This window comes from Lampris incognitus, chromosome 21 (assembly GCF_029633865.1).
Source record: "Lampris incognitus isolate fLamInc1 chromosome 21, fLamInc1.hap2, whole genome shotgun sequence".
Taxonomy (NCBI): Eukaryota; Metazoa; Chordata; class Actinopteri; order Lampriformes; family Lampridae; genus Lampris; species Lampris incognitus.
In genome coordinates this window covers 15,733,053-15,758,407 of record NC_079231.1, presented here as the reverse complement: position 1 = coordinate 15,758,407, position 25,355 = coordinate 15,733,053, and the positions used below count along the sequence as shown (strand labels likewise).

Sequence of the window (25,355 nt, the reverse complement as noted above, 5' to 3'; positions counted from 1 at the left end):
AACAAGCTACACTATTAGTAAGTTTAGATGCAGAAAAAGCATTCGATCGGGTGTCTTGGAATTTTTTGTATGCAGTATTGGAACGACTAGGGTTCAGCAATAAGTCAATACAGTGTATTAAAACATTATATCAACAACCTAATGCTCGGATTAAAATAAACGGGAGTTTAACGAACAAGTTCATTTTGCAGAGGTCGACAAGACAAGGATGCTGTTTGTCTCCGACACTGTTCGCGTTATTCATTGAGCCTTTAGCGGAGGCCATTCGCCAAAATGAAGGAATTAATGGAGTGACAGTGAATGGCACTGTCCACAAGGTGGGGCTATTTGCTGATGATGTCATAGCCTATCTTGAGCAACCACATACATCACTCCCTCAACTAATGAAGCTACTAGAACTATATGGTCATTTATCTGGATATACCACAGAATTCAAGAGAAAATTTGACTTTAATTGGAATCGAAACAAAATCAAATATTTGGGAATTTACATTACCAAGGAATTGTCTAAATTACGGCAAGATCAACGATGTGATGCAAAAGGATATTGATAGATGGTCCACTCTGCCACTTGACTTCAGCTCAAGAATTGAGACAGTTAGAATGAATATTCTACCAAGGCTTCTTTACCTATTCCAATCGTTGCATGTAGAGGTGACTCAAGCTCAATTTGATAGGTGGGATAGGACAATATCTAGATTTATTTGGGGAGGGAAGAAGCCCAGAGTAAGGTATGAAACTCTCCAACTCTCAAAGGAAAAGGGAGGTATGGGTTTACCAAATCTAAAAGAATATTTCAAAGCTGCCCAGCTGAGATATGCTGTTGACTGGTGTAGGCAAGATTACATGGCCAAGTGGAAAGTCATGGAAAGGGAATATGATGGGTACCCTATCCAGAATATTTTAGGGGATAAAGAAGTATACAAGAAAACAAAAACCCACATGGATTCAGTCACATTATTTACACTGGAGTTATGGTTTAAATTGATTAAAATCAACAAATTACAAGATGAGATACAGTTATTGAGATGGGTAGCATATGATAGAGACTTTACTCCAGCGAGGCATGACAGTTTTTAAACTGTGGGTTAACTGGGGAATCACTGCATGGTGCACTCTAGAGGAAAAAGGGGAGATTGAGAGTTTTCAGGGTATGAAAGACAAGTTTGATTTGGAAAATCATGACTTCTTTAGATATTTACAATTAAGGGATTATTACAACAAACGTGTCAGGAGAGGACCCTCCATGGAGGTGAACAGTGTGATTCAAATTATAATCAACGCATATAAAGGGAGAAAATCTAGGACTATATCTGTACTATATCAAGCTCTCACAACTAATAAACACTCAACTACATATATAAAAGAAAAATGGGAATTAGAATTTGGCACAGAAATTACAGAGGAGGACTGGCAGAATATGTGGAAAGTTCATCAATCCTCCACTAGTTCGCGGATATGGAGGGAATTCTCCTGGAAAAATCTGATACGTTTTTTTATTACACCAAAAATCAAAAATAGATACTCCAGCACCAAACTGTCATGCTGGAGGAAATGTGGAACAGAGGATGTAGACCACTCGCATAGATTTTGGAAATGTAATAAGCTAGCGATGTTTTGGGAGATGGTTCATGATGTAATACAAAAGGTACTTGGATATGACTTCCCTAAGAGCTATCTGACCCTCTATTTCTGTAATTTTAAAAACGACGATATAGGGTCAAGTGATAGATGTTTGGTTAAGATACTGCTGATTGCGGCTAAGAAGGCAATCACAAGAAAATGGTGCCAGGTGGACGCCCCCACACAAGGACAATGGATGGAAATAGTGGAAGACATTCATAAAATGGAAAAACTGACTCATCGATTGAGACTTACAGTACCTCGGATGGAAGACCAGTGGAAGAAATGGACATGGTTTAAGGAGCAAACACGCGACAACATAATTCATGACAACACTTAAGACTGGAAAGTTAGACCCACAGGAAGTTCATGTAGTTCATTTTTTTGTGTGTTTTTTTGTTTGTTTGTTTGTTTTGAGTTGCCCTGTTGAGCTTGTGTGCAAGTAAATGTAGATAATTCAATGTTTACTTCTGAATACGGATGCCATGTTTGTATTGACCTAAAAACTTCAATAAAAACTAAAGTGATAAAAAAAAAATAGCCATAAAATATCAGATCCGTACCGTGTAGAGGTAAAAATAGGATTCTTCATTTCTTTGTACATCTGTTATTGACGTCCTCAGTGGAGGGCGGTGAGTCTTGAGGTCTGTTCGGACAAAGCATCTTACTGCAACGGCTCTCCTGGTCGTTCTGCCTGCCGTGCTTTCCAACACAGCCATCTGAGGAAAAAAAAAAAACATGTGTCAAAGGGTTTGTTCCAGGAAAAAGGCCTGTGTTTTGAGAAGATTCCACTTTTCTTTAAATTTTAAATCATACATACAACTACCAGTTATTCCTAAACAGACTTTTTCCCTTGTGAAGCAGTTCCAGTCTGTCCCCCTAGTGGTTAAAGGAAGCACTTAAATTGACAAAAGAGTTGCAGAGTTTGAGATGCCAGTCGGGTTTTTTCATGGAGATCATCCTACAACATATTCTGTGGTTTAAAATAGGTAGTATGCACGCACGCACGCGCGCGCGCGCACACACACACACACACTAGTGATGTGTGGTTTGGTTTTGTTTTTTATTATATATATATATATATATATATATATATATATACCGGTGCCCGCTCAACCAGTTGCAAGAGCCAATCTGCCCCGGCCGACCCGCTAAAAATGTGTGTTAATTAACCATCCGAACCCAACTCGCAAACCTCCAAATTTAGCCTACACTACAGCAAAGTGAGCAGTGTTGCATCATTTCGTTTTTGGGCTGTTTGCCCAGCATAATACACTGATTGCAAGACATGGCCTATTGTATGTCGGAGTTGCCAACTTTGGTAACCTGGCCGGAGTGAGATTTTACACATGTGCCCTTTCATTCCTCTCTCTGCCCTGCACTTAACGTTAGACAGCTAACGCAAGCTAGCTGGCCGTTTACACAGCATTTATTCAACACGGAGAGAAGCACCCACATAAAAAGGCCCAGTTTTCAAATACTCGGCTGTCTTCTAAATTCAAAGTTGTTCGCTTGGTTTAACCATTACTATACCAGAGAGACTGTGAGACGACTACTATACCAGAAAGACTTTTAGACAATTACAATACCAGAAAGACTTTGAGACCATTACTATACAAGAAAGCTTGAGACCATTACTACATCAGAAAGACTTTGAGACCATTACTATACTATACCAGAAATACTGTGAGACCATTGCTATACCAGAAAGACTGTGAGACCATTGCTATACCAGAAATACTTTGAGACCATTACTATACCACAGTGGTACTCACTCATTTTCTTAGGAGAGCCACTTATGAGTAAGACCATTCCTCAAAGAGCCACAGAGATTGCAGATATAACTTGTGTTTTTTTTATCATCACTCTCAAGATATTTACCATCTTTGTGTATGTTTAAAAAATATATAGTACCATGCTTTCCATCCTTACATCTCTTTTTATTCTCAATTAATAATTACATTGCATTATTAAAATATATAATACTTGTTTGTGAGTTTGTAAGGCTGGGAGTGGAACCCATCTTATGTGTGCATGAACACAAGCATTATCAACATGAAAAAAATGTTTCGCAAATACAAAGCTACACACATAGGCTATACGTCTACCCATGATCCCATGCTGTTACGTAGCCTACATTCTTTGACGTATCTTCAGTATGCTGCCATCTGCTGGATAATTAATTTCAATGTGCTAAAACAGGACAAACGGAACCTATAGAAGTAAATTATAGCTATGTTCTCATTGTTATCAGTGGATCTATATGAGGCGCAAAACAAAGTCTCGCGTGCGGCTCGCGAGCCGTGTAAAGAGTAACACTGCTATACCAGAAAGACTGAGACCACTGCTATACCAGAAATACTTATGTTCGCTTGTTCATCTCTGTTGCAGAGTTTTGGCGTGAGACAGAGCTTGAGAGTGCGAGACTCACTACAGATGCGTGAGACTTGACAACCCTGTTTATCTTGTCTTAACAGCATCTGGGTTGAGGCTACTAAATAAACAGATGACTTGTTCCTTCCTTGTTCTTTATTGTTGAATAGCAGAAAAACAAGTAATCCTTCATTAAAGACATGAACTCGTTCTCTCTTGCTCACACACACAAGCCTCTTCTTTCCCACCAAAAAAAAAAAAAAAAAGTTTTCGCAGTGTAAACAAAAGCTTCGGTTACCACCTAGGGGAAAACTCAGGTGAAACCTCAACACTAAAACACATGCACTGACCAAAACCACGATCACAAACTGATTAAAAAGCTGCTTGTGTGCATTAGTGTGTTTTAGAGAGAGACAGAGAGAAGGGTGGACTGGTAATGCACAGCATAGCCTATAGCAAGCAATGTTTTCATCCATCCATTATCCAAACTGCATATGCTGCTCTCAGAGTCGTGGGGATGCTGGAGCCTAACCCAGCAGTCATTGGGCAGCAGGCGGGGAGAAACCCTGGGCAGGCCACCAGGCCATCACTCACACAAACACAAACACACACACATACACACCTAGGGACAATTTAATATGGCTGATTCACCCGACCTACATGTCTTTGGACTGTGGGAGGAAACCAGAGCACTCGGAGCACTGTTTTGTCACTTTTCGACCTGCCTGCCCATCCGAACCAGTGATATTTTCTTTTATTTTTAGATTCCCCCCCCCTTTTTCTACCCAATTGCATCCGGCCAACTACCCCTCTCTTCTGAGCCGTCCCAGTTGCTGCTCAGCCCCCTCTGCCAATCCTGTGACGGCTGCACACTACCACGTCTCCCGATCAAGCCGGAGGTAACACGGACTCGAACCGCCGATCCCCACATTGGTAGGCAATGGAATAGACCACCACGCCACCCGGACGCCCCGAACGAGTGATATTTTCTAGTAAGCTAACCCAAACCCAACCAACCCACGGGTCAACCCACATATACATTTCATTTCTATTAAAAGATGCTGGAATGTGTGTGCATAGCCTGTCTTTTAGCGTCCAGGTAATTAGATTGTAAGACATAACTCATCTAATATAGTCACTTTCATGAGTTATGCACAGACCTCATCTGCAAAAATCTGTTTTTAAAATAGAAAATTACACCGAGTTGAATGTCAAGATATACTAGCAAACAAGATTTAAACCATGCTTCTCTCCCATGTCTGTGGTAAAGTGATGTGAACAAGAGAGAGGGGAAAAGCTCATTTGAGAAGAGGAGGTAACAAAACTGGTAATGGAGAAGACGGATTACTTACTGGCAACACTGGAGGTTGACGCAGGGCCAAATGGCTGACATTTCTGCCACTGTGAAAAGAGACACATGCAGGTTCATAAGGCAGCAAAACGTACGCCATCTTCACTTGCACCTATCTACAGAAGTGGCGAACAGGACCCAAAGCAACAGCGAATCCACTTACGGCCTGCTGAATAACAGGACACATCATTTTGCAATGAGGGGAATTAGATCATAACCAAAGTAATATGACAGTATATTTGTACATACACCGGTAGAACTTGAGCTAATAAAGAAATTCACATTTTTCAAGCTTTGCTATGCTGTGGTGTCTTAAAACCTGGTATTGAAATCCATTCATCCATTATCCAAACCGCTCATCCTGCTCACGGGGATGCTGGAGCCTACCCCAGCAGTCATTTGGCGGCAGGCAGGGAGACACCCTGGACAGGCCGCCAGGCCATCACAGGGCCCACACACACCTAGGGACAATTTAGTACGGCCGATTCACCTGACCTACATGTCTTTGGACTGTGGGACGAAACCGGTGCACCCGGAGAAAACCCACACAGACCCGGGGAGAAAACATGCAGACTCCACAGAGAGGATGACCCGGGATGACTCCCAAGGTTGGACTACCCCGGGGCTCGAACCCAGGACCTTCTTTCTGTGAGGCGACCATGCTAACCACTGTACCACCCTTAATGACAAGCCCTTATTGAGAGAGGAAAAATCAATAAGGTAGTGGTCTTTTGAAAGTGAATTTTGTCCTGCATCTCATTGTCTTTCATCCGTCCGTCCACTCACTATGAAATTGCGGATGCCCATCAGGCTGCTAAATCTGAGGTAGGAGATGTCTCCCTTGTCCTTGCCGCTGTCCTGGTCGGCGGTGTAGATGTGCGTGATGCCGGCTCCTCTGATGAGAGGAACACACTCGTCACACGGACACTTGGTCACAAACAACATGGTGGATTCCTCCGCTCGGATCTCCCGACTCCTGAAAAATTCAAGTCAGGTTCCATCGGTCAGCAAGGAAGTGAGCACAAACAAGGAATTTGGCTTCAATCAGGACCATAACACAACAGAAGGGAGGCTAAGAGTGTTTCAGAATATCTAGAAAAGACGATCTGGGATGAGTATTGACATATCAAGTGGGGGTAGGTGACTTAAAGTGATTTAGGCAATAATAATGATCTTTGGACAGAGTACACTGACTTTCTCATTTATAGATGGATACTTCCTGCCATCCTGAATGATTTGGGAAGAACACTACAGCGCATTCATTTACGTACCTGATAGAATTTGTTCAAAACAAATATTTTAGGGACATGCGGGTAGCATAGCGGTCTATTCCATTACCTACCAACACGGGGATCGCTAGTTCAAATCCCCGTGTTACCTCTGGCTTGGTCGGGCATCCCTACAGACACAACTGGCCATGTCTACGGATGGGAAGCCAGATGTGGGTATGTGTCCTGGTCGCTGCACTAGCACCTCCTCTGGTTGATCGGGGCGCCTGTTTGGGGGGAGGGGGAACTGGGGGGAATACTAGATAGAGTGACCTAGAGTGGCATGTGGTAGTCTGCAGCCCTCCCCGGATTGGCAGAGCAGCAACCGGGATGGCTCTGAAGAGTGGGGTAATTGGCCAGATACAACTGGGGAGAAAATGGGGTAAAAAAAAACAAACAAAGAAAAACCCAAATACTTTAATGCGGCGGGGGTGGGGGGGGGGGGTTTGATTGCAGATGCTAACATCTTTGCAGTCATATTAATGTAAAAAAATACATTTATTAAAACGGGACCTCATAAATACCTTGGGCAGCTGCTACTATAACTGCCCAGGTAATGCCTGTGTTGGAACCCTTTTATAATAACTGGTGTGATGTCCTTCCTATCAGTCGGTCTGTCTTCTCATACAAAAGTTCTACGACCATGCTTTCAAAAGATGTTCATATTCTAATGGGTCTTTTTTTTTTGTTGCTTTTATGAAACCACATTTGTTATCTTTAACATAAATTGCTCTGACTGTAAATATCATGTTCTTCAAATTCAAAATGGTAATCTCACCATGATAACAATGACAAAATCAAATATTTTCCTTAATTAGCCTTGTTTTTTTTGGTTTTTTTTATGTGACACCATAATCAACAATGGTAATTGCATTCTATCCCAGATGTGCATCCTGTCCACTGTTTAATACAATGCATTTGTGAAAATGCACAGACAGCAAGTCTTCTGTCTGCTCCTTTCAGACAAAAGACAGAATGACCCGCAGAGCCACACCACGTGTTCTGACCTGAAGGTGAGAGCGTTCTGCTCTGCGTGGATGATGTATCGGTATTTGCGTCTCTGTCGGTCCTTCTGTTTATCGTCCATTTGAGGATACTCGGCATAGTGGGAGCCTGCCGGGTAGGCGTTGTACCCGCAACCCACAAAGTGCAGAGACCCCGTGCCATCACAGCCGGCCTGGGATAAAATAGCAAAGCAAGACAGAATCCAATGTCAACATGTTAACGGTGTACTGGTTTGCCTGTGAACAAAATGAAATTAAAAATGTTTGTTTCGGGGGTATCTGGGTGGTTTGGCGGTCTATTCCGTTGCCTACCAACATGGGGATTGGCGGGTCGAATCCCTGTGTTACCTCCGGCTTGGTCAGGCGTCCCTACAGATACAATTGGCCGTGTCTGTGGGTAGGAAGCCGGATGTGGGTGTGTCCTAGTCGCTGCACTAGCGCCTCCTCTGGTTGGTCGGGGCACCTGTTCAGAGGATAGGGGGAACTGGGGGGCATAGCATGATTCTCCCATGCACTACATCCCCCTGGTGAAACTCCTCAGTCAGGTGAAAAGAAGCAGCTGGTGACTCCACATGTATCGGAGGAGGCATGTGGTAGTCTGCAGCCCTCCCCGGAGCCACGGAGGGGGTGGAGCAGCAACCGGGACGGCTCAGAAAAGTCGGGTAATTGGCTGGATACAATTGGGGAGAAAGGCAGCGGCTTAAAAATTCTTTGACCCACTGCATTCAACTCATGTTCTGTAACCTATGGAGGTCGTACGAGCACAGCTGATGCCTCAACAGGTTGAGTCATCATTGTGTGTCAGTAGAGGGAGTACCTGGTGGTCCCTATCTCTTCTACAGGTATGGATGGCCATTGGGTCACAGAGGAACACATCCGCCGTTTGACAGGTTTTGTTTTTAGTCCTGCTGGGTGTCCACACACCCTCCTCACAACAACCCAAGGGTTGAAGTGGGGGTGCCGGTTTAGTCGCCGACAACCCGACGGTTGAAGTTTAACGTCGTACCCAGGACAACTGTATTCAGCTGCCAGCGTATATTACAATAACTTCAAATAATTACAGGTTCAGGATGTCTTAGCTCAAATGGAATTCATTCAATTAGGTTGAAATATCTTTCCACTGAAATATACTCTATCTCAGATCGGAGCAGAATAAAACCTGCATCCAGTACGGTAAAATATATTTTCAGTTTTGATATCTTATGCCAATTTCAATACAAAACTGTCTCAATAGTATCGAAGCTGAATAAAAGATGCAAGATGAAAGTCACAAAGGCAAATCTAAGAGTTGGGCTCACCGACTGCCCCTTGGCCCAAATGACGGCACCGACGCCCACCTTTGGGTCCTCTGGAATGAAAATGACAAACCCCAAATTAGCAACGTCTGACAAACACAATTTGAAGGTCATTTCATTAAGGGCATTTTGACTTTTTAAAACGTTCAAAACTTTAGACTTAGACAGCAATATATCTCTCGCCTCAGGCCAAGAACTAAACACGGCAGTGCCAGAATCTAATGTGACTAGTCAACTAGTCACAGCTAAAGGGAAACATGGTAAATGTTCATTAAACAATTCATGATAAAAATCATAAATCAACAACTTGAAATCTTGATTAAATACATATTTTATTAACACACACTATACAGTTTATATACTACATACTCTATACTATATACTTAGGTTATCTGCACCAACAAGTGGAGTTGGAAAATCTTCCTGGACTCTTCTGGTCAAACTGCCTAAAAGTCGGGAGTGCTGACAGTAGTTTGAGTACAGTCACGTGTGTGTGTGTGTGTGTGGGGGGGGGGGGGCAACTTGTCTCTGGCTTGAAATCTAAAACCCAACATAGAGTGCGTTTCCCCCAGAACAGCTTCAATGCTCCTTGTCATAGATTCTACAAGTGTCTGAACTCTACTGGAGGGATGGACACCATTCTCCAAAAACATATTCCCTCATTTGGTGGTGGAGAGCTCTGTCTAACATGCTGGCCCTAAATCTCCCCTAGGTGTTCAGCGGGGTTGAGGTCTGGTGAGTCTGAAGGCCACAGCATATGATTTACATCCTTTTTATCCTCATCAAACCATTCAGGACCCCCTGTGGGCATTGTCATCCTAGAAGAGCCCACTCCCATCAGAATAGAAATGTTTCATCACAAGATAAAGTAATTACTCTCTAACTTGGTACTGACTTGCATTGACCCTTCCCTCTAAGGGGACACGTAGACCCAAACCATGCCAGGAAAATGTCCCCCACCCCATAACATAGTCCCCATTCCCCCTCACTGTAGGGGTCATTCAGGCTTTTCCTTTGTCACCCAACTGTATGTTCACAACAGCAGCTTTACAAAGTCTATCCTCTCCTCTTCTTCCTCCCCTAACACCTCATTATTTTCCTGTCTTGTCTGGGGGGGGGGTTCCCTCTTTCTTGGCTATTACCTTTTGTATCACACTTCCTTCTGGACTACGTAAATAACTCAGGAATATCTATTACATCTATGATCTGGTCATTATGGCTTTGACCTTTGTTCTATGTATCTTGTGTAGTTGGGATATATAACCCAGCCAGGTAAACAGGCCATGGTGGCATATAACCACCATGGCCTGCTTACTGTGGGTTTTTATGACCTGTGTAAGTTCTGAGTCCCAGACTTAATATTCTGTAAGTAGAAAAGGACTGCATGATTATGTACACGGGAATATTTCTCAAATGAAATGAAGACACATCAGCAACTTAAGATAAATATGAACAAAACTGGGATATGGCGATAGCGTTCACCAAGTGAGTACAAACAAAAGAACCAAGCAGACCTGTTCTGTAGGCCAGCAGTCTTGCTTGGATGATGCAATGGCGAGCCACTTCTTGGGAAACTCCCTGGAATGGAGGACAGTTGGTCTGTGATGGGTCCATAGTGGAAGACTGTTCCCTGGGAGCCAAATGAGAAAATATCAGCAAAAAGAAGTCACCTCTGGGTGACAAGTTGAGCAAACACAGCCGAGAAGCATCCCCAATTAAGGACTTAAGGTCCTTTGAGTCAGACAGTAACTGAATTTGTCAGCAAAACACACACAATTGGGGGGTGCTAGTGAGTAAGACATGGTCAAGATTAAGGGCGATGTGCAGAATTGTAGCAACTACAGAGGTATAAAGTTGATCAGCCACAGCACGAAGATATGGGAAAGAGTAATAGAAGCTAGGTTAAGAGGCGAGGTGATGACTAGCAAGCAGCAGTATGGTTTCATGCCACAAAAGAACACCACAGATGTGATGTTTGCTTTGAGAATGTTGATTGAGAAGTATAGAGAAGATCAGAAAAAGTTACATTGTGTCTTTGTGGATTTAGAGGAAGTATACAACAAGGTGCTGAGAGAGGAGGTGTGGTATTGTATGAGGAAGTAGGGAGTTGCAGAAAAGTATGTAGGAGTGGTGCAGGATATGTATGACAGCGGTGAGGTGTGCGGTTGGGAACGACAGATGGGTTCAAGGTGGAGGTGGGATTACATCAAGGATCGGCTCTGAGCCGTTTCTTGTTTGCAATGGTGATGAACAGGTTGACGGACGAGATCAGGCAGGAGTCTCTGTGGACTATAAAGTTTGCGGATGACACTGTGATCTGTAGTGAGTAGGGTGCAGGTTGAGGAGAGGCTGGAGAGGTGGAGGTATGCACTGGAGAGAAGAGGAATGGAAGTCAGTAGGCGCAAGATGGAATACATATTCGTGAATGAGAGGGAGGACAGTGAAATGGTGAGGATGCAAGGAGTAGAGGTGATGAAGGCATATGAGTTTAAATACTTGGGGTCAACTGTCCAAAGTAATGCTGAATGCAGGAGAGAGGTGAAGAAGTGAGTGCAGGCAGGGTGGAGAAGAGTGATTTGCGACATAAGGGTACCAGCAAAAGTTAAAGGGAAGGTTTATAAGATGGTTGTAACACCAGCTATGTTATATGGTTTGGAGACAGTGGCACTGATGAGATGGGAATCAGAATTAAACATGGGTATAACAACACAGGATACCTGGAAGAAACTATGCACAGAAGCAACCCTAGTGACAAATTCAAACACACGGAGGGAATTCAAATGGAAAGTAATCACTACATATTTTCGAATGCCATAGATATCCAAAGGAGTTGAATCAAGTGCAACTGAACTTGGTATATATTCGTGAAGACATTTCGCCTCTTGTCCAAGAGGCTTCCTCAGTTAGTGCCTTTCTGACTAGACCAAGCTAGTCTGGACTGGCTGGTGATGAGACTCAGAATTTATCCTCTTTGGAGTCGTTGTCAGAGCTATAGATGTCCATGGCTCTTTGTGTCCCGATGTTTACCAACGCCCGCCGCTAACAGAGCCATAGATACGAGTGGCTCTTTTGTGTACCGATGTTTGGCCGCGCCCGTCGTTATCATAGCTATTGATATGCGTGGCTCTCCTGTGCTCCGATGTCCAGCCACGCCCGTCGCCATTGATTTGCATTTGTTTAGCAGCGACGGTCGTTGGGGGTGTTAGTTTCGACTTCATTATTCAGTGGTCATGAGAGTCGTTGGAGCCGTTAGTGACCGACTGTTATTCTTGGAGGCTAGGCTTCTTGAGTCTCCTGGGTAGAGATGAAAGGACGGCATTGTAAGTGGGGGATAGGTGGTGTTGCAGACCTCTTCCTCTGTTGAGAAATTGTTTTTCCAGTTTCGCATAGATGGCTTCCTTCACCCCTCTAGCTTCTCTGTCCAAAATGTGTACGTTTCTGTCCTCGAAGGAGTGAGTCCTCTCCTTTAGGTGTAGATAGACTGCTGAGTCTTGTCCTGAGGAGTTTGGCCTTCTGTGTTGGGCCATCCGTTTGTGTATTGGTTGTTTGGTTTCTCCTATGTATAGGTCAGTACAATCCTCATTGCATTGTACAGCATACACCAGATTGCCTTTTTGGGTGTGTGGTACGCGGTCTTTTGGATGAACGAGTCTTTGTCGGAGTGTGTCGCTGGGTTTGAAGTATACCGGGATGCGGTGTTTTTTGAAAATTCTCCTGAGTTTCTCGGAGACCCCAGAAACATACGGGATGACTGTGCTATTCCTTCTGTTCCTTTTCTCCTCGTCGCTCACCTGGTTGGTCTTTTTGGAACGTGTTGCAGTTTTTGCAAAGGTCCAACTGGGGTAGCCGCAGGTTTTTAAAGCTCCCCTCAGGTGTTTGTGTCTTCTCGTTGGGCCTGAGTGCTGCTGGGCACATTGCCGAGGCAGAGCAGCTTAGGTTAAAGGTATCAGCAGCTCTGTCCAATGCGAAACTCCCTCCTTCCAACCTAACCATGGAGGAAAGGAAAGCCGTGACAGCCCTGAGCAAGGATGAAAATATCACTATCTTTCCAGCAGGTAAGGGGAGATGCACGGTTATCCTCAACACAACACACTACCACGCCAAGATCATGTCATTACTCAGCGACACCGACACCTATGAACATCTGAGATGCGATCCTACTAGTGGTTACAAGAGGAGAATAATAGAGTACCTACAGAAAGGAGGAACCATTGATCGGCTACAATACCACCGTCTCTACCAACAAGATAACATTCCATGCATATATGGACTCCCTAAGATCCATAAAGATGGAACCCCCCTCAGGCCCATCGTCAGCAGCATAAACTCGGTCACGTACAACATTGCCAAACATATAGCCAACATCTTGACCCCTTTAGTGGGCGAAACACCTCACCATATCCAAAACTCCATTGACTTCGTGGACAAGGTCCAAGGTGTAAAACTGGAACCGGATGAAACCATGGTATCCTACGACGTGACCTCGTTATTCACCTGCATCCCAACCATGGAGGCTTTGGAAACTGTGAGGTAACGTTTGCTACGGGACGACACCCTCCACAATAGGACCAACCTCAGCCCAGACCAGATTTGCCAACTACTGGACCTTTGCCTGAACACTACATATTTCCAATTCAGGGGCCAGTTTTACAGACAGAAACACGGTGTGCAATGGGCTCACCAGTATCGCCCATTGTGGCCAACTTATATATGGAAGAGGTAGAACACAGGGCCCTGAACTCCTTCAGAGGAACACCTCCGAGCCACTGGTTCAGATATGTGGATGACACATGGGTCAAAATCCAAACGCAAGAGGTGCAAGCATTTACCAAACACATCAACTCAGTGGACAAGAACATTAAGTTCACAAGGGAAGACGTAAAGAACAACAGTTGGCCCTTCTTGGACTGTGACATCCACATTGGGGAAGACGGGAGCCTCCACATTGGGGTTTAAAGGAAACCTACACACACAGACCAATATCTACTTTTCGACTCAAACCACCCTCTGGAACACAAACTGAGCGTCATCAGAACTTTGCAACACAGAGCTGACAATGTGCCCTGCAGCACTCAGGCCCAACGAGAAGCACACACACACCTGAGGGGAGCTTTAAAAACCTGCGGCTACCCCAGTCGGACCTTTGCGAAAACTGCAACACGTTCCAAAAAGACCAACCAGGTGAGCGATGAGGAGAAAAGGAACAGAAGGAATAGCACAGTCATCCCATATGTTTCTGGGGTCTCTGAGAAACTCAGGAGAATTTTCAAAAAACACCGCATCCCGGTATACTTCAAACCCAGCGACACACTCCGACAAAGACTGGTTCATCCCAAAGACCGTGTACCACACACCCAAAAAAGCAATCTGGTGTATGCTGTACAATGTAATGAGGATTGCACTGACCTATACATAGGAGAAACCTAACAACCACTACACAAACGGATGGCCCAACACAGAAGGCCAAACTCCTCAGGACAAGACTCAGCAGTCTATCTACACCTAAAGAAGACACACCCCTTCGAGGACAGAAATGTACACATTTTGGACAGAGAAGATAGATTGTTTGAAAGAGGGGTGAAGGAAGCCATCTATGCGAAACTGGAAAAACCATCCCTCAACAGAGGAGGAGGTCTGCGACACCACCTATCTCCCACTTACAATGCCATCCTTTCATCTCTACCCAGGAGACTCAAGAAGCCTAGCCTCCGAGAATAAGTCGGTCACTAACGGCTTCAATGACTCTCATGATCACCGAATAATGAAGTCGAAACTAACACCCCCAACGACCGTCGCTGCTAAACAAATGCAAATCAATGGCGACGGGCGTGGCTGGACATCGGAGCACAGGAGAGCCACGCATATCAATAGCTCTGATAATGACGGGCGCGGCCAAACATCGGTACACAAAAGAGCCACTCATATCTATGGCTCTGTTAGCGACGGGCGTTGGTAAACATCGGGACACAAAGAGCCATGGACATCTATAGCTCTGACAACGACTCCAAAGAGGATAAATTCTGAGTCTCATCACCAGCCAGTCAGACTAACTTGGTCTAGTCAGAAAGGCACTAACTGAGGAAGCCTCTTGGACAAGAGGCGAAATGTCTTCACGGGTATATACCAAGTCCAGTTGCACTTGATTCAACTCCTTTGGATATCTATGGCATTCAAAAATATGTAGCGATTACTCTCCATTTGAATTCCCTCCGTGTGTTTGAAATTGTCACTAGGTTTGCTTCTGTGCATAGTTCCTTCCAGGTATCCTGTGTTGTTATACCCATGTTTAATTCTGATTCCCATCTCGTCAGTGCCACTGTCTTCAAACCATATAACATAGCTGGTCTCACATCCATCTTGTAAACCTTCCCTTTAACTTTTGCTGGTACCCTTCTGTCGCAAATCACTGCTGACACTCTCCACCCAGTCCACCCTGCCTGCACTCGCTTCTTCACCTCTCTTCTGCATTCAGCATTACTTTGGACAGTTGACCCCAAGTATTTAAATTCATATGCCTTCATCACCTCTACTCCTTGCATCCTCACCATTTCACTGTCCTCCCTCTCATTCACGAATATGTATTCCATCTTGCGCCTACTGACTTCCATTCCTCTTCTCTCCAGTGTATACCTCCACCTCTCCAGGCTCTCCTCAACCTGCACCCTACTCTCGCTACAGATCAGTGTCATCCGCAAACTTTATAGTCCACAGAGACTCCTGCCTGATCTCGTCCGTCAACCTGTTCATCACCATTACAAACATGCCCTAAGTTACATGTCTTTTGGAAAGAGGTATCTGATGCTCTTAAAGAAGTGTTCCAGCAGAATATCCCACAAGATCCTATGGTGGCACTACTGGGAGTAATACCTGATGGTTTAGAGGGGAGGTCTACGAAATATCTCCTAGGAATACTACTTACAACAGCCCCAAAGTGTATTACGATTAAATGGATGAAATCAGACACCCCCCCCCCCCACACAACTTATGGATTCAAAAGGTGTGGGATGTGTACCATATGGAGCAATTAACATAATTATTAAGGCTCCAAAAATGGATATTTACTAAGCGGTGGGACGCTGTCATGGATTTACTAATACAGTTAGGTTTTTTTGTTTTGTTTTTTTACTCTCTTCTCCCATGTTCCGCTTTCATTTGATCTTTCTCTGGTTTATAACATATCCCTCGTTTATGTGGCTATTACTTTACTTTGGAGTGGATCTTTTTCATTGTCTGTCTACTTAGTATTTGAAAGTCAATGTGAAGAATGTATAGGTACAGCTGGAATAGCAAACGTGTCTTTGTGTGAAAATATATTGTAATATTGTTTGAAACTAAATAAAAATTAGTTTAAAAAAAAAAAACACACACACACACATTTAACTGGAGAAGATAAGCATGGGATAAAGGGGCGGCCTTAAAGTTGTAAAATCAGATCCATTATGGAGATAGTTGCCAGTTTTAATTCCAGATCAAAGAGGAAAAAATTCATTTTTGTTAAGGTGCCATGAAGCGAAGCATTTAACTCTGAAGCAGTTTGGTGGAGTAGTTAGAAAGCGAAAAGTATAAATTTGAGTTTGTACCGACAACCCTGGAGGTGAGAATGGAATTGAATGAATGTAAAGCGGTGTGACACTGAAAGAGGGTTTCAGTGTTAACAAAATCATTCCTTTTTTAAATTTTTTTTCTCCCAATTTAGTGGCCAATCGATCCCTATTCTAGTTCAAACATCCACCCTCGTACTGCATGCGTTCGCCAAATGCATCTCTCCGGTCGGCAGTCTTGAAGGAGTCGCCTCGCCACTTTCGTGACGAGTCGAATCCAGGCCAAACCACTGCTTTTTCCGACACACCCAGAGACGCATTCATGTGACGAACACAAGCCGACTCTGCCCTCCCTCCTGAAGACAGCATTGCCAATTATTGCTGCTTCATCGAGTCCGGAACAAAATCATTTCTGGATAATTAAATATTACAAACACCCTCTGGGGATTCTAACCAGAGTGCGTAAAAGTGTGTCTTTTTCTAACCTGTAGAAGCCATGATGTTGGAGCGGGACTCCTGCAGCCACAGTGGCCAGAACTTTCACCAGCTCTTTCATGTTGTGTCTCAGGGTGGAGAAGAACGGCTCCATACAGAAGTTGTCCAGACCCATCTGGGACAGGATCTGTCTGTGCTGCTGCTCTGCGCTGACCAGGAACTCTCCAGAGAAAGCCTCTAGATGCCTCCTGCGCTGCCTGGAAAATGCAAAGAATTTCTCTGGTTTGAATACAGTTAAGGGCAGAAAAGCGCCCTGTACTTTTACTTCATCTTAAAGGCAGGTTCACAAAAGGCATTTTTTGACAGTGTGGTACTAACAAAGTCTGGAGAAAAAAAAATCACTTAGTAAAAGCATTCATGGTTGCAGATATTAGCCAAATAGAAGGACATATTCCAGTTCATTTATTCTAAGATGATGGCATTCCTCAGTTGTTTACTCAAATCTTGCCAGCTCAGAATATAACAGTCTTAAAGCTTCAATGCGTGACTTTTTCTCCATTAGTAAGTTGTTATTTTATCCATGTGTAATGGGATGACATTGTAGTGGTTCTGCTGGAAAGACAATATTACAGTAGAACAATGATTTATAGATAGCTGTAAGAGGCAGAGAGAAATAGACCTGTAGCAATACTGTCAGTCATGTGCCTCAGCAGTAATAAGCTCCTACAGTTGTAAAAATGTGATCCTCAGACCAAAGCCAATACAAGCAATTTAATATATGACAAACTTCTTCAATCTTTTCCCCTGCTGGAGTTGTTTCCAACACGTATGTGCTGACCGCTGCACTAGTGTTTGTCCCACCCAGTCAAAAAATTACAACAATAGTATACAGAGACTGGAGTGTCTCCAGCCACGCTAAAGATGACAGATAGTATTATGTAACCTGACTACATGCTCCAGATGGATAAAATAATTATATACTAAAGGAGAAAGGTTATGGATTTCAGCTTTGAAATTGCTCCAAGAAATTGCCATTTCTTGAAGCAATTTTCCAAAGAGCTTCATCTGTTTCTTCTTGAGGTAGTGAAAGGCATTGGGAGGAATTGTTAGGCAAGATAATGATGTATCTTTGTCATAACAGAGAGTAAATAATGGGCAGTTTTTTTTAAATAGATCCCTACAGTATATTTGCTCTTTCACACAAAAAGAGTAATCACTGGTGTGCTTTGTTCAAGGTTAAGGTAAATTATGGTAAGCAAGTAAGGGAATACCTGGTGAAAAGTTCTTCTTTGTCTAGCCCGGGTTCATCACTGCTCACTTTCTCCATGAAGTCACTCTCCTTGGAGGTTTCCTCAATGAACTGTGTTAGACCCGGGGCCAGGGGCTGCAGGAGCACACAGATGTGAGGACGGCTGTTGGACTTTAGCTTCTCCGTTGCCATCGCATCGAGCACAGCCTCTTGGCTAATGCACTCAGTCGGATGTTGGGAAAGGTCCTGTCTGGCCTGATTTGAAGATTCTGACCTCAGCATGCTGATTTCGGGGTCACCGGGCCAGAAAGAGATCTGCCTTACACCGGCTGGAAAAAGACAATCACTTTATCGAGATTTTTTTTTACATTTTTTTAGAGGCCAGCTGTATGTTTACCCTTTTTACCCACCTACCCATGCATCTTTCTATATATAAGAGTAAGGTAATTTTGAATGGACACATACAGTGGGGAGAACAAGTATTTGATACACTGCCAATTTTGCAGGTTTTCCCACTTACAAAGCATGTAGAGGTCTGTAATTTTTTATCATAGGTACACTTCAACTGTGAGAGACGGAACCTAAAACAAAAATCCAGAAAATCACATTGTATGATTTTTAAATAATTAATTTGCATTTTATTGCATGAAATAAGTATTTGATCACCTACCAACTAGTAAGAATTCCGGCTCTCACAGACCTGTTAGTTTTTCTTTAAGAAGCCCTCCTGTTCGCCACTCATTACCTGTATTAACTGCACCTGTTTGAACTCATTACCTGTATAAAAGACACCTGTCCACACACTCAATCACTCAGACTCCAACCTCTCCACAATGGCCAAGACCAGAGAGCTGTTTAAGGACATCAGGGACAAAATTGTAGACCTGCACAAGGCTGGGATGGGCTACAGGTCAATAGGCAAGCAGCTTGGTGAGAAGGCAACAACTGTTGGCGCAATTATTAGAAAATGGAAGAAGTTCAAGATGACGGTCAATCTCCCTCGGTCTGGGGCTCCATGCAAGATCTCACCTCGTGGGGCATCAATGATCATGAGAAAGGTGAGGGATCAGCCCAGAACTATACGGCAGGACCTGGTCAATGACCTGAAGAGACCTGGGACCACAGTCTCAAAGAAAACCATTAGTAACACATGACGCCGTCATGGATTAAAATCCTGCAGTGCATGCAAGGTCCCCCTGCTCAAGCCAGCGCATGTCCAGGCCCGTCTGAAGTTTGCCAATGACCATCTGGATATCCAGAGGAGGAATGGGAGAAGGTCATGTGGTCTGATGAGACCAAAATAGAGCTTTTTGGTATAAACTCTACTCGCCGTGTTTGGAGGAAGAAGAAGGATGAGTACAACCCCAAGAACACCATCCCAACCGTGAAGCATGGAGGTGGAAACATCATTTTTTGGGGATGCTTTTCTGCAAAGGGGACAGGATGACTGGACCGTATTGAGGGAAGGATGGATGGGGCCATGTATCGCGAGATCTTGGCCAACAACCTCCTTCCCTCAATAAGAGCATTGAAGATGGGTCGTGGCTGGGTCTTCCAGCATGACAATGACCCGAAACACACAGCCTGGGCAACTAAGAAGTGGCTCTGTAAGAAGCATCTCAAGGTCCTGGAGTGGCCTAGCCAGTCTCCAGACCTGAACCCAATAGAAAATCTTTGGAGGGAGATGAAAGTCCATGTTGCCCAGCGTCAGCCCCGAAATCTGAAGGATCTGGAGAAGATCTGTATGGAGGAGTGGGCCAAAATCCCTGCTGCAGTGTGTGCAAACTTGGTCAAGAACTACAGGAAATGTCTGATCTCTGTAATTGCAAACAAAGGTTTCTTTACCAAATATTAAGTTCTGTTTTTCTGATGTATCAAATACTTATGTCATGCAATAAAGAGCAATTACTTAAAAATTATACAATGGGATTTTCTGGATTTTTGTTTTAGATTCCATCTCTCACAGTTGAAGTGTACCTATGATAAAAATTACAGACCTCTACACGCTTTGTAAGTGGAAAAACCTGCAAAATCGGCAGTGTATCCAATACTTGTTCTCCTCACTGTAGATGAGTGGATGGATAAATGGGTGACTCCATTAATCAAGCCACCTGTCTTTCCATCTCTGTCCATGCATCCATCTATCAATGCATCCAGTCAACTATTCACACTAATCGACCGTTCCCCATTTCCTCACCATTGATGATCATCTTGAGGCAGGTAGCGCAGGGTCTTCTGGAGAAGTACAGCTGACAGTTGGCTAGGCTGGCTCCATGTCTGATGAGGGCCACCTGTCCCGTATGGAGCTCAGGACCTAAGCAGTGGAGACCCACCACCTTGCTGTCCCGCACTACCACCAGACCCGTTCCACGTACCTACCGCACAACAGATGCAAATATAAGCACACAACAGAATACCTTTACTTCTCCAAGAACACCATTTGCACACGTTATCATGAACACAGGTGCAATCGATAGAACCCCTGCTTTCCATAATGAGTAGCAACAGTAGGGGCTGCTGAGTGTCTCGATTTGAAACAAGCAACTGATGTCCTTCCATACATACATACATATGCAGTAGGACGGTCAAAATTGGCCAAAAATGATGTTCAAGGGGCATCCAGGTAGTGTAGTGGTCTATTCTGTTGCCTACCAACACAGGGATCGCCAGTTCGAATCCCCGTGTTACCTCCGAAAATGGCTATATCTAATATTGATTAGATATAGACATTTTTGATCCGATACGTCCTTTGGCTTTTCAATGTACATTTCAAGTCATCGTAGTGCGATTTCACAGATGAATTAAATATAAAAACAGAAGACTAGGATTGTGTGTACTGTGTACATGGGTCCGCTTACAGTCTGATTGGGGTCCATGTCTTTGTCTTCGGAGGACTCCTTGGGGAACAGCTCCATCCACAAACTGAGCAAAGTAAAAAGGTTCACCTTTGATAACCTGGGGCCATGGCCTGGGGGGGGGGGGGGGGGGACAAATAGTTGTTTAAGCAGTTGGAAGGATTTTGCCCAATTAGCTGCAGGCAAAATGAACAAATCAATACTTAACTTACTCTACTGCTTTAGGTGGCTGTGCTACAAAAGTACACAGCCTGAATGAGTCAAATGGCAGTAAAAATACCCTGTCGTAACATGAGATTGAATCATTCACATGCAAGTTCAAGATGACTGAACTTCTATCAAGAAACCACGAGTACATATCTGGAATGAACAACAGCTTTTTCACTGTCTGACTTTCAACTGTCACAGTCAGTCACTTCAGCCTAATAACCTTATATACAAAAACACATTCTAATTAGTTCCTGATTGTAACATCAATCATCAATCAAACTTTATTTGTATATCACTTTCCATACAAACAAATGTGATACAAAGTGCCTCAACAACAAAAAAAAGTACAGACAAATTTTATACAAGTACAGACAATTTTAACACTGAGTTAGTAAAATAAATAAAAGTGCCATAAAAACAGATGAATTAAAAGTAACAACAATCAGAGCTGAATATATAAAAATATCAAAATATACAAAACACACACACCAAGAACTTAGCCATCAACTGTTTTAAAAAGTACATTTTTTTAACCTGCTTTTACATGTGTTCAGTGTGGGGGCCTCTCTCAGGTCCTCATGCAGGGTGTTCCATCTACTTGGGGCATAAATGCAAAATGCAGCTTCCCCTGCTCTAGACCTAGCAGGAGGGATGGTTAAAAGACCACTGCCATCGGACCAGAGTGTTCTTGCTGGTTTGTAAGTAATTAACATGTCTTTCATGTAGTGTGGTGCAAGGCCATTTAGCACTTTGTATACAATTAACAGAATTTTAAAACCGATTCTAGTTTTGACGGGGAGCCAATGCAGAGATCTAAGAACAGGTGTAATGTGTTCATACTTTTTAGTTCCGGTGAGAACACGTGCTGCTGCATTTTGAATTAACTGTAGTTGGCGCACAACTGATTTTGGGAGGCCGGTGAATAGTCCATTACAGTATTCTAGTCTACTTTGTTATAAATGCATGGATTAATTTCTCACAGTCTGTGGTGTCCGGGTAGCATAGCGGTCTATTCCATTGCCTACTAACACAGGGTTCGCCATTTCGAATCCCCGTGTTACCTCCGGCTTGGTTGGGCGTCCCTACAGACACAACTGGCCGTGTCTGCTGGTGAGAAACCGGAGTGTGTGTCCTGGTCGCTGCACTAGCGCCTCCTCTGGTCAGTCGGGGCACCTGTTTGGAGGGGAGAGGGAACTGGGGCAATAGCGTGATCCTCCCATGCGCTACACCCCCCTGATGAAACTCCTCACTGTCAGGTGAAAAGAAGCAGCTGGTGACTCCACATGTATCGGAGGAGTCATGTGGTAGTCTGCAGCCCTCCCCGGATTGGCAGAAGGGGTGGAGCGGCGACCGGGACGGCTCAGAATTGTGGGCTAATTGGCCAGATCCAATTGGGAGAAGAAAAAAAAAAAAAGGGGGGCCAAAAACAAAAAAGTTTCTCAGTCTGATTTTGATAGAAAGCCCCTTAGTTCTGAAATGTTTTTAAGATGGTAGAAGGCTGCCCTTGTGAGATAATTGATGTGGCGCTTAAAATTTAGACCACTGTCTATAATTACACTGAGATTTCTAGCTTCGCTTTTGCACTCCAGAGACAGAGAGCTGAGATGAGCTACAATTCTGTCTCCGAGTCTTCGCACCAAAAATAAGTATTTCTGTCTTGTCTTTGTTCAACTTGAAAAAGTTCTCTGACATCCATAGATTCATATCGTCAATACACAGAGTTAGGGAATGTATGGGATCTAGGTCATCAGGAGATAGGGATATGTACAGTTGTGAATCATCTGCATAATTATGGTAATTTATTTTGTGTTTCTGTATAACATGTGAATGGAAGCATATAGATTGAATAGTAATGGTCCAATAACCAAACCTTGGGGTACCCCACACATTATACCCACTTTGTCCGAGGGAAAGTCTCCAATAGACACAAAGAACTGCCTGTCCTGTAGGTATATTCTAAACCAGTTGAGAACTGGGCCAGAAAGGCCGGCCCATTTTTCTAATCTCTCTAGCAAAATCAACAGTGTCGAAGGCGGCACTGAGATCCAGCAGCACAAGAACAGACAATTTATTTGAATCCGTGTTCGTATGCAGATTGTTCACCACTTTAAGTGCTGTTTCTGTGCTATGGTGAGATCGAAAACCTAATTGATAAATGGCTAGAAGGTTGTTTGATATTAAATAGTTATTAACTTGAGAATAAACTGTTTTTTTCAAGTATTTTGCTGAGGAATGGTAAGTTGGAGATGGGCCTGTAGTTAGCAATAGCTGTCACATCAAGATTGCTCTTCTTCAGAAGTGGTTTAACGACAGCTGTCTTCAGTGCTGCATGAAATATACCTGCCTGAAGAGAAAAGTTAATAATTTCTAAAAAACATTTTTTTAAATGTGGTAGGGAGAGGATCCAAGCAGCAGGTGGAGGACCTGAGCTGCCCAACAATATTGTCTAAGTCTAGAGTATCAAAGTGAGGCATGTCACCAGTGATATTTCTGGAGAACTGGAGGGTAGGTTAATTATTGGACCTTGATGCACTAATGTTGTCAAATGGCAATAATTTTGTTATTGGAGAATGTAGCAAACTGCTCACATTTTTCAGTGGACAGTATTTCTGATGGGTTTGGAGATGGTGGATTGATAAGTCAATCAACAGAATAGAAAAGCACTTTACTATTGTTAATATTCTCAACAAAAAAAAAGGCTGCCTGGCCTGTTTAATTTCTTTGCTGTACTTTTTCAGTCTATCCTTGTAAATTTCATGGTGAACCTCAAGTTTAATCTTTGTCCACTGTTGTTCTGCCTGGCGACACTCTCTTAAGCTGTCTAACAACCACTCCATTTCTCCAGGGGGCTTTTCTTTTTTCTATGTTACATAACACAGGGTACAGTAATATTAAGTCCTTTTGATATGACCAAGTATGCCCCTTATTGTGGGTGGGTCCAGAAACATGCTGAGTGAGAGCAAAGGCCTCCAGTAAGCTAATTAGGTTTCTAGCATCGGGGTCTGTTTTACTGTCAACATGAACATTAAAATCACCTAAGATGATGAAACAATCATAACCAGTGGAAACCACAGACAGTAGCTCCAAAAATTTATCAAGAAAGCCATGTTTAGATTTTGGTGGCGGATAGACAGTAATTATTTAAATTGTAGTATTACAATGTATAGTAAAAGCAAGGGATTCAAAAGACATGAATTCCCCGAGCGGGATTTCCTTGCAGCTATAGGAATCAGAGAAGACAGCAGTTATTCCACCGCCTCTCCTATCAGCTCTGGTGGTATAGCTAAATTTGAAGCCAGGAGGTGCTGTCTCAGTGAGCGCGACTGCACCATTTCTATCCAGCCAGGTCTTGGTCAGCATGGTGAAGGCCAGGTTATGGGTACTTGTAAGATCATTGACTAAAGATGATTTATTAGTTAGCGACCTGACGTTTAATAAAGTCATTTGTATTGTAGGGAAAAGAACGTTTTTCCACAGAAATAAATGACAAAGCACGTTTGAACAACTGTTGACAAACTGATCAATTCTTTCAACACTTCGACTTGGGCTAATTGGAGAGAGAGAGAGAGAATTTCCAATGCATGAATGACTCATCTGGACACTGTCACTTACAAAACAATAGATGAGATGCATGGTTTTCAGCAGGACACGCAATATGTAACTTGAGATCAATCATAGCGCAAAATCACCTCCTTCATTTCCCTCCTTCTCTCCAACTTTCTAATAAATTCACACCAACAGAAAGCAGAAGAACCAATGGTGAGTTTACCCATTGGTTGAGTCAACGTGTAAGACGTGCATTAACATACATTTCATCATAAGATATACAATGACGTACGTGAAAGCATACGGTGTAAGACCGTGGTCTCGGGCTGTGTCATCGATATTACCTTAAGCAGTCATACTCAAGACCTTACTCTCTCACCTTGTGTTTTGGTGTCCGTCTGCGTGCTGGTCTCAGTCACATCGCGACCTCGTCCGCATCGGCACGTGTCGGTGCAGTTCGGAGGCGAAAGCTGATCTATGTGATCGCTCCTTGTTGCCGCCATCCAAAAAAGCAAGACGACAAACAACAAGAAAGCCCCAACTCTCCCGACGTCGCACAGAGAGAGAGAGAGAGAGCAAAACGAAATCACTTCGCCTGATCCGAC

At 43.5% G+C, this 25,355-nt stretch overlaps 1 protein-coding gene across 2 annotated transcripts in view; it reads right to left on the bottom strand.

Moving 5' to 3' along the window:
* cdadc1 (cytidine and dCMP deaminase domain containing 1) overlaps positions 1-25,355 on the bottom strand; it is a 31,328-nt gene extending 5,973 nt beyond the window's left edge. The window contains exons 1-12 of one of the 2 annotated variants that reach the window (XM_056301434.1): positions 25,130-25,355; positions 20,998-21,107; positions 20,337-20,514; positions 18,162-18,468; positions 16,941-17,147; positions 10,429-10,544; positions 8,918-8,967; positions 7,623-7,792; positions 6,134-6,323; positions 5,349-5,397; positions 2,187-2,342; positions 522-1,117 (exon numbers count right to left, since the gene is read on the bottom strand). In XM_056301434.1, coding sequence (XP_056157409.1) covers positions 2,212-2,342; positions 5,349-5,397; positions 6,134-6,323; positions 7,623-7,792; positions 8,918-8,967; positions 10,429-10,544; positions 16,941-17,147; positions 18,162-18,468; positions 20,337-20,514; positions 20,998-21,107; positions 25,130-25,253 — 1,632 coding nt within the window. In that variant the 5' untranslated portion in view covers positions 25,254-25,355 and the 3' untranslated portion in view covers positions 522-1,117; positions 2,187-2,211. Of the gene's footprint in view, positions 1-521; positions 1,118-2,186; positions 2,343-5,348; positions 5,398-6,133; positions 6,324-7,622; positions 7,793-8,917; positions 8,968-10,428; positions 10,545-16,940; positions 17,148-18,161; positions 18,469-20,336; positions 20,515-20,997; positions 21,108-25,129 lie in introns of those variants that run through there. The other variant, XM_056301435.1, reaches the window with a different exon arrangement.